A 14,571-nucleotide genomic window follows, 5' to 3' on the forward strand; every position below is an offset into this window, starting at 1 on the left:
ACCGGCAGGCCAAGCTCAGATGAGCTGGCCATGTCGCACGGTTCACCGACCACCGGTGGACCCGCGCAGTTGCCGAGTGGTATCCGCGTGACCACTCGGAAGGCCTCCAATAAGATGGGAAGACGAGATACGAAACACCATGGGAACCTTGTGGAGGAGACTGGCAAGATCCCGTATGGAATGGAAGCAGTTTTGTGACCAGCGACGTCCACAAGACGTCTGATGGACTGGTCGGTCAAGTGGTCAAGTGAAATGAATTTGAACTCCAGCGTTTTAATTGTAAATGTTAGTAAATGGACCTTTAACAGGACAAAAGCAAGTGTTGTAGATATTGATACACTGTGAAAATGTAGTTTGACGATTTGATATCTTGTTTATTTGATATACATTTTGTGTGAGTTTCCTAATGCAAAGTACAATGCAAAGCAGAGACGTCACTCAGTTCATTCAGTTCATGTATATTTAGTTACAGTTAACCTTTATTAAAATTACATACATTTGAACAATGTAATGAGAAATACAAATAAATGCATTTTAAATATACGTTTAAGAAATACATTTTGGGCCATTTTCATATATTGCAAAAATATATTTCATAAATATATTTGATAATTACTTGTAATTATATACCATATAAGTTAAATATTTATTTAATATAAACAAATTTGTATTTATGTAGAAATACTAGAGTTAAATAAATAAATAAATAAATATACACATAGAAATGTACAATTCATTTATCATTTATATATATATATATATATATATATATATATATATATATATATATATATATATATATATAAAATCATTTATATATACATCATCTTTAACCACATAATCCAGATAGGGTCACATCTCCATGTTCCCTCCATTTATATATACATATACAGTGGTAATAACGGCTCTATTTACAACTCATTCTTGCTAAAAAGAACCATCAGGATTAACACCTAACTGGCTTAATTGTTTCCAATAGAAACCACTATAGTTTCCTGTCGAACACCTTTAGATCCCACTAGGAAACCATCAAATGCATTTAGAATCAGTCATTGGTCAACTGGTAAACCGTTAGGATCCTCTACACTGTGATATCAACCCATTAAGAAAAGCCAAAACACATTGCAAAACCACCAGGAACCACCAGAAACACTTAATGGTTTCCATGTTTTTTTTTCTTATTCAGCAGGGATGGTTCTAAACAGAACCACTCCCTTTGCTAAAGAACCATAGTTTTAAAGCGTGGTGTATAAACACAGGGGTTGTAGCTGCAGCGCTCAGATGTGTAAGAATAATTTAAAAAATCATAAATTTGCATAAAAATGTAAACGTTTATAGCTTAAACAGTTAAAGATTGTGAACAGGTGTGACGTAATACATGCAAAACACATATTTAAACACTATTGTAATTAATGTGGGGGTCGTTAAGCGACAGAGCAGCGCGCTGAGACACGTTTTTGTGGAGACTCACCGTGACGTCGCACTTCCTCCTGCTGTGTGTGTGTGTGTGTGTGTGTCAGCTGACTGAGGTCATGTGATGATGTTTCCATCTGCATGGTCTGATCCGCTGCGGCGCGAGGCAGGGCGCGAGACTGGGACAATGGCCCCGAGCTGGACTCACACATGGGCAGCTGCTGCGCTGTTCGCGGTCTGCATTGGCGGAGGTAAGAAAACACAGAGAATATGAGGCCGAACCTTTAAACGCTCCGCTTCAGCCGAGTCGCCTGACCATCTCCGCCTTTCGGAGTCGTTCAGACTGGAAAACAGACTTCAGAGTCATTTTACCTTCAGATTCAGCTTCACACCCAAATTAGTTCACCTTTCGCAGCTTCTTATTCGAATTTTCCGGTCCACCTTAAATGGTTCACCTTAATATAACCTACGAAACTTTTTAATCGGTAGCTTCTTATTAGAATCGTCCGGTCTACCTTAAACACACACACACACACACACACATACTCTACACACACACACACACACACACACACACACAGCTTCTTATTTTAATTTTCCGTTCCATCTTAAATGGTCCACCTAATTTCAACTAACAGTTTTTCCAAAAAGGTAGACCTTTTAAGGTGGACCAGAAAATTCTATTAAGAAACTGTGTGTGTGTGTTAAGGTAGACCTTTTAAGGTGGACCAGAAAACTCTAATAAGAAACTGTGTGTGTTAAGGTAGACCTTTTAAGGTGGACCAGAAAATTCTAATAAGAAACTGTGTGTGTGTGTGTGTGTGTGTGTGTGTGTGTGTGTTAAGGTAGACCTTTTAAGGTGGACCAGAAAATTCCAATAAGAAGGTGTGTGTGTTGTGTGTGTGTGTGTGTGTGCGTTGATATTAAGGTGGAACGTAAAACTCGAATAAGAAGCTGGAGGTCATGGAGCTTCATAGATTCGGTGCTGATATTGAAGTGAAAGTGAAAGAGAACAGAACTCAGTGCTGAATCTGAGCCCTGGTTTCTTTACTAAAGCTTCACGTTATAATAACACTGTAATCTGAGTCTGTCAGAGGCTGAAGAGGATCAGTAAAGTAAAAGTGTGTCACTGCGAGGAAGAACAAGGTTTAGAAGTAAAAGAAGCACAAAAAACAATAAAAATATATATCCGATTCAAAGAATTGCTGAGTAATTGTCTCTCTTGGTCCGAAATAATAAAGCGAGAGTGAAGCAGCTCAGAATCTGTACCAACACGGCAGAAAGAAATCCAAAAAACAGAATTGGGAACTAAATGTTTACCACCGAAGTGGAAATGAAGAAAGAGGAGATTCATTTCCTCTTAAAATCCCTCAGTAAAAGTAAAATATTAACATTTCTACACAGAAAAGCATAAATCTGTCAGAACTGTATTCAACTGGGCAACACTGCACTTTTAAAGGGATGGTTCTTCAAGCGTTCTTTAGTAAAGGGAACCATGAAAGCTATATAGAACCGTTTCATGCTCAAATGGTTCTTTGCATGGTGAAATTGTTCTTCAGATTGATTGAGAACATGTTGTATTTGGTTCTATGTAGCACCAAAATGGGTTCTACTATTGTTATGATGTCAAGCTTGTAACAGTAGAAAAACCCTTTTTGGTGCTATAGAGAACCATTTTCAAAAAGGTTCTATAAAGAACCATTTACAGCGCATTCTCTGTCAATTTAAAGAACCAGTTCACCATGCAAAGAACCATTTCATGCTTAAATTGTTCCTCAGATTGATGGAGAATGTGTGGTATTTGGTTCTGTGTACCCCCAAAATGGGTTCTGCTGTTGTTATGATGTCAAGCTTGTATACAATAGCAGAATCCTTTTTTGGTGCCATACAGAACCATTTTCAAAAAGGTTCTGTGTAGAACCATATGCAACACATTCTACGTCAATTTAAAGAACCAGTTCACCATGCAAAGAACCATTTAATCATGCGAATGGTTCTTTAAGTGTTCATGGTTCTGTATAGATCTATGGTCTTTACTAAAGAACCCTTGAAGAACCACCTTGTTTAAAGTGTAATGAGCTCTTGGTTTATGTAGAAGGATTGATGCCAAATGGAAAAGCAGCTACTACAGTGGAAAAAGGTGAAATGCAGTGACGCGTGACATTACGGTTCCACAGTGAGATGCAGAAACGTTATTACTCTGTTTTCACTCCACTCGACCTCTTAACTGAAAAACAAGTGGATTCACATTTAAAACAAGAAACGCTGAATTTGTGTCAGAACTGAATACGGTCCACTTTAATATTCAGTGAAGGCATGACTATCCTGCTCACTGTGCAGCACTTTAAACTGATTTTACTCATTGAAAAGCATCATAACAGTGAAATCAGTGAAATGCAATCTACACGTAACATTACTGTTCCACAGGTGATGTGCAGAATATGTCAAAATGAGAAGTAAAACCCCCACTGCACTGTTTTCACATTTTTTGTACTTCAGATGTATTTGCCGGGGCGGCACGGTGGCGCAGTGGGTAGCGCTGTCGCCTCACAGCAAGAATGGCCTGGGTTTGATTCCCGGCCAGACGACCAGGGTCATTTCTGCCTGTTCTCCCCGTGTCTGCGTGGGTTTCCTCCGGGTACTCCGGTTTCCTCCCACAGTCCAAAAACATGCAGTCAGGCCAATTGGACCCTAGGTGTGAGTGAGTGTGTGTGACTGTGTATGTCTGTCTGTCTGCCCTGCGATGGACTGGCGACCTGTCCAGGGTGTATCCTGCCTTCCTCCCAATGACAGCTGGGATAGGCTCCAGCACCCCACCGCGACCCAGAAGGATAAGCGGTTTAGATAATGGATGGATGGATGGATGGATGTATTTGCCTCAGTGAAATACAACCCAAACAGTAAAATGCAGTGAACACACGAGATTACACTTCATCAGTAACATGCAGAAAACATGACACAATGAAAAGTAAAAGATCCACTACACTGATTTAGGCTTGTTTACAGTGCTGCACAGTGGAGAGCAGTACAGTCGTGGCTTTATTACACTTACAGGCGGATCGTATTCAGTTCTGACATGTTTAATTTTTAAAATCCTCGTGTTGTTTTTCAGTAAGGAGTTCAAGCGACGTGAAAAATACAGGGTTTGTTTTCCGTTTTGGCTTGTTTTCTGTATGTGACTGTAGAACGGTAATGCATTGCGTTCTTTTGTATCAGAACAAATTTAATAGTATGTACAAACATTACTTGTTCTATATGTTTGTGTTTTTTTATTTAAGATCATATGTAAATATATTATTTAATTATTTATAAATATATAATATATGTCGCTGCTGTCGGAAGAAAACCTTGTATCTCCATTTTTGTCATTTTTCAGTTTTTGACATAATTTGAAAATGCCTGTTGCTCTTTACATTGTGTGTAAATTTAATGAAGAATGGACCAAAGGGAAACGGCCAGAATGACTTGGAAAAAAGTCTGGTTCCATTGACTTCCATTAAAAGTACAGTAGGTTTTTTCCTTCTCCTGTAAAGTTACCATTTTGGAGATACGAGGTTTTCTTCCGACAGCAGCGATATGTTAAATATATGTTATATAAATATAAATTATATAGTATTTATATAAATACTATTCTAATGTATAATACTATACTGTCTTATGTATAATACTATATTCTAAAATGTAAGTATGCATATATACACAAATAAAAAATAGTAATGTAAAATCATTTATATATACGTCATCTTTAACTGCTTAATCCAGGTAGGGTCGCGGTAGCAGTTGGGAGAGCAGAGAATCCCAGACAACCCTGTCTTCTGCAACTTCCTGTTTCCTCCATTTATATATACATATTTATAAATAATTTTGTGGCAGAGAATGCCCTCAGGTGTTTAGATAGGGTCCAAGTGAATGTGTTGCTTTTCTCAAAGAAGAAAAGGCCTGGAACTTAATTTTCAGTAGATCACAGCTAGATTTTTTTCTCTGAATCGTTCAGCTCTACCATAATGTGACTAAACGTATCTCTATAGCCTTCCTTCAGTGGAAATTCATCGTTTTCCTGCTCTGACAAACTCACTTCACCTCTAGAGAGACTCTGTAGGTAAACAGAGCAGCGAAACTCCAGGATCAGACCAGGAAACAGCTTGTTTGAACTTATTACAACTTATTTTTTCAACACAGGATGGTCACTTCCAGTCCAGGAGAACGAGAAATGGGGGTATGTGGACATTCGTGAAGGTGCCCACATGTTCTGGTGGCTGTACTATGCTGACAGCTTTAAGGACCTGCCGCTGGTCATGTGGCTTCAGGTGAGTCGGCTGTAAAAGTGATTCAGCAGGTAATCTGCATATGACCTCTGTTACACTCAGCTGTCCTGCACTGTGTCAGTAACTCTAATCACAGCCTGGTGTGGATTGTTTTTTTAAATATTAGGGGGGTCCAGGAGGGTCCAGCTGTGGATTTGGAAACTTTGAGGAGATTGGGCCTCTGGACACTGACCTCGAGCCGAGGAAAACCTCCTGGGTAAATACATTAAAATGCTTTTTAAAACAGGTTTATGCAAGTTGGTAGTAAAATAGGAAAAAGGACTAATATTAAAAGATGCTGCTGGAGTTTTTAAACTGTGTCCACTCACTGTCCACTCTATTAGACACTCCTACCTTGTCAGTCCACCTTGTAGATGTAAAGTCAGAGACGATAGCTCATCTGCTGCTGCACAGTTTGTGTTGGTCATCCTCTAGTCCTTCATCAGTGGTCACAGGACGCTGCCCACAGGACACTGTTGGCTGGATGTTTTTGGTTCTCAGTCCAGCAGCGACACTGAGGTGTTTAAAAACTCCAGCAGCACTGCTGTGTCTGATCCACTCAGACCAGCGCAACACACACTAACACACCACCACCACATCAGTGTTACTGCAGTGCTGAGAATGATCCACCACCCAAATAGTACCTGCTCTGTGAGGGTCCATGGGGGTTCTGACCACTGAAGAACAGGGTAAAAGGGGGCTAACAAAGTATCAGAGAAACAGATGGACTACAGTCTGTAATTGTAGGACTATAGAGTGAAACTAGATGGTCAGTGGAGCTGATAAGATGGACAGTGAGTGTAGAAACAAGGAGGTGGACTTAATGAAGAGGCCAGTCAGATGATAATAATAATATAAGGTAGGTCTTATGGTTTAAGTCATGTGCCTGTTGTTCCTGTAGCCCTTTATCAGGAGCAAACCTCCTCATAACGATAAGACTGTTTCAGAACATCAAGCATCGTAAGTGAGCAGCAATAACAAAACCAAAACTCTCCCATTATTAATAATTAATAACTGTCTACAGCAGCAGAGTGTTTTAACCGATGTTCTGTTTCTGTTTCTGATGAGTCAGTTCGCTCTGCCATTCCACCTTAAAATGGATGAGGAGAAATGCTGTGTTTAACTATACAATTTGGCGAAGTTGGTTAAACAAATACCCAGTGTTTTCTGCTCTAGACTACTGATCGTAACTTACTTTCTCATGTAGTTTACACTGTAAATGTGTACGTAAAGGGGAACTCCGCCGTTTTTTTTTTTCAAAATTTCTGAATAATTCAGTCCTTGAGATGTAAACAGTCATTCAGAGTGGTTTGGTGTGAAAAGGTTCAGATGTCTTTACAGCGGTGCTGATAGGAACCAGGGGTCGCCATGACTACAACACAAATATAGACATTTTATTTACTATCCAGAACCACCAGTGAACCTGCACGAGTCTTCTGAGTTTATATGGAATGTTGATGATGGAAAATAGTGGAAAATCTGAAATAATAAGTTTTCTTTGGGGACTATTTTGCCTCACAGCACCCTGCATGTATCCCTCCACCATGAATGGAGTTTAAGTTCTCCAAACTATCATAAAACAGTGTCTCAGTCATCAGGCAGTGAATTCATAACCATTTCATGTAGGAACTTTCTGTGAGGGAGCTTTTAGAGGTGGACGTCTGGTTCCTATCACCACCACTGTGAACAATTCTGAATGGCAGTCATAGGCTGGAGGTTAGGGAAGGTTGCCGGTTCGATCCCCTGAGCCGACAGGTCTTGACTGAAGTGCCCTTGAGCAAGACACCTAACCCTCAACTGCTCCTTGCTGCGGGCAAGTGTGCTCACTGCCCCCTAGTGTGTGTTCACTAGTGTGTACGTGGGTGTTTCACTGCACAGATGGGTCAAATGTGGAGGTGAAATTTCCCCGTTGGGGACTAATAAGGGTCACTTAACTAACTAAGTTTCTCTAGAACAGAGTGTTTCACACGAAACCACTCTGAATTACTCTTAACTGTTTGTTCATGCAGAAATTAGATGAAAAATCAAATTGCATGAAAAATTGGTGGAATTGCCCTTTGAAATGTCGTAATAAAACATTTATCCTAAATTGTTGCCACTTGGTGCTTCCAGTCTAGTCATCCCATATGAGTGCTCGCTCGCTGTTGGGACACGAACATGAACATTTTGCTGCTCCTCACAAGAAAACATGCTGTTTTCACCAGAAACGCAGCTGTTTTTGGAAAAAACGAAGAGCCTTCTGGGTCCCGAGGTTTAAGGTCAGTGCGTGTTCTCACAGTAAAACAGGTGTGTACTAACACAGGTGTGCATGTTGTGCTGCAGGTGAGCGCCGCGAGCGTCCTGTTTGTGGACAACCCTGTGGGGACGGGCTACAGTTACACTGACTCGGAGGAAGCCCTGACGAAGGACGTCGCCACGGTGGCGGCGGACATGATGGTGCTCCTGCAGCAGTTCTTCAACAAGCAAACTGAGTTTCAGGTACAGCACCAAGACCCCCAGGTCCCGAATGCAGCCCGCCGCTGTTAGCGCATAATAACAGTGATTATTGATTATGGAGTGTGATTAAACCTGCCGTCTTCTCTCCTGCAGAGCATTCCTTTCTACATATTTTCAGAATCCTACGGAGGAAAAATGGCTGCTGCTATTTCACTGGCGCTCACAGAGGTACAGAAACACGTAACCTCACCTACACCATCACGCTTAACACACATTCGCCCGAGCGCAGTTATCTAAGATAATCATGGTTATTTTCTAGTTATGTTCCATTTCGTATCACAACACCAGAATGTGAAATGGAGGCTTTTCATTGGTTAATTTGAAACAGTACTTGAGGGGAAAAAAAAGTGAAAAACAAGTCGTGGATCTTACAGAAACAACACGAGTTCTGACTTTTATCTGAGTTCTGTAACACATTTAGTTAACGTTTGTTTTTGTTTGTTAGCTGGATAGCGAATTCTAATTTTTGCATATATATGCTTGCAAAACAAGTTTTTTTCTCAGGAAAAACATAAGCTTTGTTCAACACTACACATTAGGGCTGGGTGATGTGACTAAATCATTATCATGATAATTTGTCACAATACAGTATACTTTTCTGAACATATCGTGTATATCATCAGTACTAGTTTTTTTTAAAGTAGCACTGCTTAAATCTGTTCCAGCTACTCATTTTAATACACAATTACTGCTTACTTGTTAAGCTTGACATATTGGAATAACATAAAATTTAAACAGTGCCATAACTTTTGCACAGGCCACATTCTATGTTTAATTTTTCCAATATGTTAAATTCAGCAAATAAACAGTAATTAAAATGTGCAGAAATTCACTTATTTACACTTAGAAAATCAACAAAACATGGAATTAGTGGTTTTAACTTTACATATGACTGTATATTACAGTTCTGTAAAAGTCTTAAGCTACGTTCACATTACGAGCCTCGTTACTCAAATCTGATTTTTTGCTCAAATCCGATCTCTCTGACTTGATGGTTCAAACTTGTTTAGCTAAGTGATTCAAATCGGTCATTAATGTGACGACCCGGCGTCCTGAAATGACCCTCATGAGCTCATCCTACTCAGTAACGTCACATGAATGAATCACGTTCATCATCAGCACAAACTAACGAGCAGAACGAGCTTCGCTGAGAAGATCATTAACTCTGATCAGCTCTCAGCCTCATTATTAGAGCGAGACGAAGGAGAAAAAGGTGAGATGAGCTGCTTTTCCACCGTTTACGGGCTTTAACTTCTGTTCGGCGCTGCTGCCATGGTAACGCTGAATGATGTGGAAAAAAAACGCATGAATTCTGATCTGAGCGTCACTTTAGGGTCACATGGCCACGAATCGGAAACGTATCCAATCTAGCACCACATATGAAAGTGGCTCAGGTCTGATTTGAAAAGATCAGATTTGTGTCCACACAGCCCTGAAAACATCAGATCTGAGTCACATTAGGGCAAAAGATCAGATTTGTGCCTCTTCAGCCTGGTAATGTGAACACAGCCTTAGGCTGCTTGGAAGTTGTTTAAACCTCTGTATGTTGGCAGTCAGGGTGTTTTTGCCATATAAAACATGTGGACATCATCAGCTTGACAGTGCATGACTATGAACGTGTGTGGAAAATGTATATTTTTAAAATAGATGGAAAGCCGTTTGGCAAATATGACGTCACAGCCCACTGTTAAAAAATGTTCTTCCATATGTTGCGTGCAGTTACACGTTTCCACCAGAGAGGTCTCCAAATCTCACATAGTGCAGCTTCAGTTGAATTCTGGATAATTCATTAGTGCAGTTAATGCAGAAAGTTACTGAAACTAAAACGATACAGTACACTGGTGTTCAGGAAAATAATTAATAATTAACAAATAAAAAAAAATTATTTTCGATTTTATTGTTCTTCATTAGAGATGGCATGATACCACTTGTTCTTCTCCAGTAACAATATTGAAACGTTGGCTGATACTGATCCAGTATTTCTTCTTTAAAAACAGCTACCCAAAGGAAAAAATGACTTTTAATATAATAATAATAATAATAATAATATTAATAATAAAAAAGTAGTTTTTCCACCAAGCAGTTTAATTTCTTGATAGGATATGGTTACTAAGCAACATAACCATGAAAGATTATTCCATGAACAAACACACACACACACACACACACACACACACATACCTAAAGCTGCTGCCTGCTGTCGTGTCTTCTGTGCTGGTATTTTCCACATACATGTTCAGTCATGCTCTCAGCTGATGATGAGTTGAAGAGGAACAGTCAGTGTCCAGTGAGTGTCCTCTTCCTCTAATAATCCCCCGGGGCTCTGAGTAAGGAGCGCTGAGGGTGAGTAATGGCGTGCAGGAGGTTTGTGGTTCTGTTTCTGTCTGTGATGCGTTTTGCTCTGTGTTTCTCCTCAGGCTGTTCAGAAAGGCTCCATTAAGTGTAATTTTGCTGGAGTGGCACTGGGAGACTCCTGGATCTCTCCTTTAGGTTTGTGTTCTAAACCTTTTATATTTAAAAAGAGTAAATAAATAATCCCATCTGACTCAGCCAACAGCCCTGCAACCTGATCTTAATCATTTTCAGTAGGGGTGGATCATTTTGTTGTGATGGACTAGGGCTGGGCAGTGCCATGACCAAGAGCTATCCCTTTCAGCCCGCGGCCTCGGACATATTAATCTTTAATACTGACTGAACACTTCGACTAATAACTACTTTAATTCTAAGTTTTGAAAAGTATCAAAAAGGAAAAAAGACTTCAGACGCTGAGTTCTCACAGAAAGAGGGAAAAAAGGCTTTTTTTGAGCATCAAACTGCATCAAAATACAGTGTCCGAACAGCGGTTTGACCAGGGTATATTTTGGTTTGCCCATCTGAATTTACATGACCAAATCGTAAGGCAAATTATTCAGTAACTGCATGAAATAAATGTACATTTTTATTTTATTTATTTTTTATTTTTTTGTAAAAGCTCCCCTCAAATTAACAGAACGTGTTTTATGATCTACACATGTTGCTATATGCTTATAATTTACTGCTGAAAGCCAAAAATCTTAGACGCTCTTTGTATTATTTTATAAAAATAATGTTTACAGAGCAGATCACTGAAGAGACGCCATCTGTTTATAGTTTATAGCCCAGATTTGTGGAAAAATGGGTCGACTTTCAGTAGAAAAAAAACTGTGAGTTCAGCTTCTTTTATTATAAGGGTTTAAAATTACATCACCCATCTATTTGACTGGAGAGAAGACAGTTACAGCTCTCATACGACCCCCACCTTTAGAATGTAGCTTATGAAATATGAAAGTTATGAACAATATGACGAAGTGCGTTTTGGAACCACCGGTGGTCCAGAGGAGTTGAAAAGGTTAAACCCTTTATCTGGGGTCTTATGATGTCACCCCACCCTTCTTATCAATCTTGATGTTCCATTTAGTCTCCATTAGATACAAACCCCCTTTATTACTACCCCCCCCCCTTATTTCCACATACCACACTCTTTTTTTAATAAGCTGGTTTCATCCAGTTTGCACCACTCAATCCCATCTTACAAGGTCATTCTTATATGATATCATGCAAGTTCACTGTGTTCACTCAGACACCTGCATGTAAGATCACCAGCAATTAACCAGCAAGTAATGAACCTAATTAATTACTTAACAAGGTTTTACAGTTTGTTACTTGTTACTGTATAGACAAAATATGTAAAACTAAAAGTAAAAAATAAGATACAAGTGTTAACTCCATCCTTCACAAAAATGAACAATATAAAGCAAAAATATTATAAATTATATACACTAAGGATATTTTACCCGGATTTCACATTGAGTTTTGCACATGAAGTACTGATTTATGTTACACATGGGATGGTGAGGAGTTAACAATATAAACATTATAATAGAAAAGCAAAAAATCTTCACACTATAGAGATATTTATTCAAAATTTCCCATCAGCAGTGTGGCAACGTACAGCGTTATGGTGATAAACTGCGTCACAGTACAATACAGTATTCATTTCTGATCCTATGGTGTTTCAACAGTACTTGTAGACACTGACCAACTGCATGATTTATTATAAAGAGAGCAAAATTAGTCCTGTTTAACTGGATTTAGCGCTGAATGAGTTTGTATTAGTGTCCAGTCCTGCTGCATAAATACCTGCTAACGGTCATCTAAATGTGGCTCATTAATTGGCCATTATTGCCTCTTAGTACAAAGCAAGTTTAAATGTTTTGTTGTTTTGATTTTTATGTATCTCAGTTTGTTTTTTTCATCATAGTTATGGTTTTTGCTTCTTTTGATGTAGATTTCATGCATTTAATCTTTTCCTAAATAATCACAATCCAAGTGACGTATACATCAGAGATGTATAGTCCTAATATTCAGTAATATGTGCTTATATTTTATATTTATTTGTAAAATCACACAGAACATGACAACTGGTTTTATATTAACCATCATAAAAATCTCCCCCACAGACTCTGTCCTGACGTGGGGGCCGTATCTCTACAGCACTGTGAGTCCATCACTGACCTCCTGAATGTACACAGCTTCCCCACCTTCATCCCAAATGTCACCCATTAGCCAAGACCACCCAGCATGGGTGTCTGAAGTGTCTTTAGTTTTAGCGCTGGAGCTACAAGGCTAATTTACTGTGTTCAGCTGTGAAAGGGGAATTCCACCAATTTTTCAAAATTTCAGCATATGTCAGTGTTTGAGATGTAATTAGAGTGATTCAGAGTAGTTTGTTTTGAAGTGGTTCAGATCTCTTTACAGTGGTGGTGATAGGAACCAGGGGTCGCCATGACTACAACACAAATATATACATTTTATTTACTATCCAGAACCACCAGTGAACCTACACGAGTCTTCTGAGTTTATATGGAATGTTGATGATGGAAAATAGTGGAAAATCTGGAATAATAAGTTTTCTTTGGGGACTATTTTGCCTCACAGCACCCTGCATGTATCCCTCCACCATGAATGGAGTTTAAGTTCTCTAAACTATCATAAAACAGTGTCTCAGTCATCAGGCAGTGAATTCATAACCATTTCATGTAGGAACTTTCTGTGAGGGAGCTTTTAGAGGTGGACGTCTGGTTCCTATCACCACCACTGTGAACAGCTCTGACTCAGAATATATGAAAGATTGGTGGAATTTCCCTTTAGGTAATCTCTAATAGTCTTATGTGGTTTCTGTAACTATTACACACTTATCTATAATCATGACTGTAGGATACGATTTTTTTGAATACTGGAAATTGTTCCAAATGCGTTCTCACTGGGCTGTGTGTGTGTGTGTGTGTGTGTGTGTGTGTTGCAGTCTCTGCTGGATGATTATGGGCTGATGGAAGTGACCCGTGCAGCTAAAGCGGTCCAGGAGGCGGTGGAGCAGGGTCAGTATGAGAGAGCAACCGAGCAGTGGTCAATCACAGAGAACGTTGTTGAACAGGTCAGTGGCGCCATGCACAAATAATATTTAGTGCTGAGTGATTTGGATATTGCAATTTCTCTCTCTCTTTTTGATGCAATTGTGCCTCATTAAATAGTTCTTCCTCAAACTGATGGAGAATGTGCTGTAGATGGTTCTATATAGGACCTTTTTGAAAATGATTTCATATAGCATCAAAAAGGTTCTTTTATTGTTACGATGTCAATTTTGTAACAATAGAAGAACCTTTTTTGGTGCTATATCAATCTGAAGAACCAATTTATGATGCAAAGAACCCTTTAGTCACACAAAGGGTTCCTTGAGTGTCCATGGTTCTATATATAACCATTTTCCTTACTATAGAACCCTTGAAGAACCATCGTTTTTTTAAGAGCGTAGAAGCATGTTCAAAAAGGTGCTATATGGAACCATATACTACCCATTCTCCATCAATCTGAAGAACCATTTCACCATGCAGAGAACCATTTAAGCATTTAAATGGTTCTATGTAGAACTCTAGATCTAAGGAGAACCATAGCCTTTACTAAAGAACACTTGAAGAACCATCTTTTTTAAGATTGAACATTCTGCTTAGCAGGAACATTTTTATGTGCTTCTCCACCGTAACAAGCAAATGAGTTGATTTATGGCGTTTTAATCATGTTAACGCCCTCCATCCTCCACTGCGTTCTACTGTAGAACACGAACGGCGTGAACTTCTACAACATCCTCACACAGCAAGATGACGACCTGATGAAGTCCAGCTCAAAGGACAGCGGCTATCTGTGTAAGACAGAACAGAGGATGCTTCATCGTGATGTTTTCTGCTCAGAGTTTTTGCTATAAGTGTCTGACTTTATTCTTCCGTTCTCAGCCGCTCTGAAGTGTCGCCACATTCGCCCCCTGCACCGCCAGTCACTCTCCCAG

General features: G+C 39.4%; 1 protein-coding gene across 1 annotated transcript in view; it reads left to right on the forward strand.

Moving 5' to 3' along the window:
- Positions 1-1,507: 1,507 nt before the first annotated feature.
- The window catches only part of scpep1 (serine carboxypeptidase 1), a 16,548-nt gene continuing 3,484 nt past the window's right edge, over positions 1,508-14,571 (forward strand). The window contains exons 1-10 of the mRNA XM_036590035.1: positions 1,508-1,664; positions 5,593-5,720; positions 5,845-5,934; positions 8,040-8,195; positions 8,307-8,381; positions 10,631-10,703; positions 12,692-12,729; positions 13,537-13,665; positions 14,344-14,431; positions 14,519-14,571. The exon at positions 14,519-14,571 is cut by the window's right edge and continues 61 nt beyond it. Of these exons, the coding sequence (XP_036445928.1) occupies positions 1,538-1,664; positions 5,593-5,720; positions 5,845-5,934; positions 8,040-8,195; positions 8,307-8,381; positions 10,631-10,703; positions 12,692-12,729; positions 13,537-13,665; positions 14,344-14,431; positions 14,519-14,571 (957 nt within the window). The 5' untranslated portion in view covers positions 1,508-1,537. The remainder of the gene's footprint in view (positions 1,665-5,592; positions 5,721-5,844; positions 5,935-8,039; positions 8,196-8,306; positions 8,382-10,630; positions 10,704-12,691; positions 12,730-13,536; positions 13,666-14,343; positions 14,432-14,518) is intronic.

This window comes from Colossoma macropomum, unplaced genomic scaffold (assembly GCF_904425465.1).
Source record: "Colossoma macropomum unplaced genomic scaffold, Colossoma_macropomum, whole genome shotgun sequence".
NCBI classification, from domain to species: Eukaryota; Metazoa; Chordata; class Actinopteri; order Characiformes; family Serrasalmidae; genus Colossoma; species Colossoma macropomum.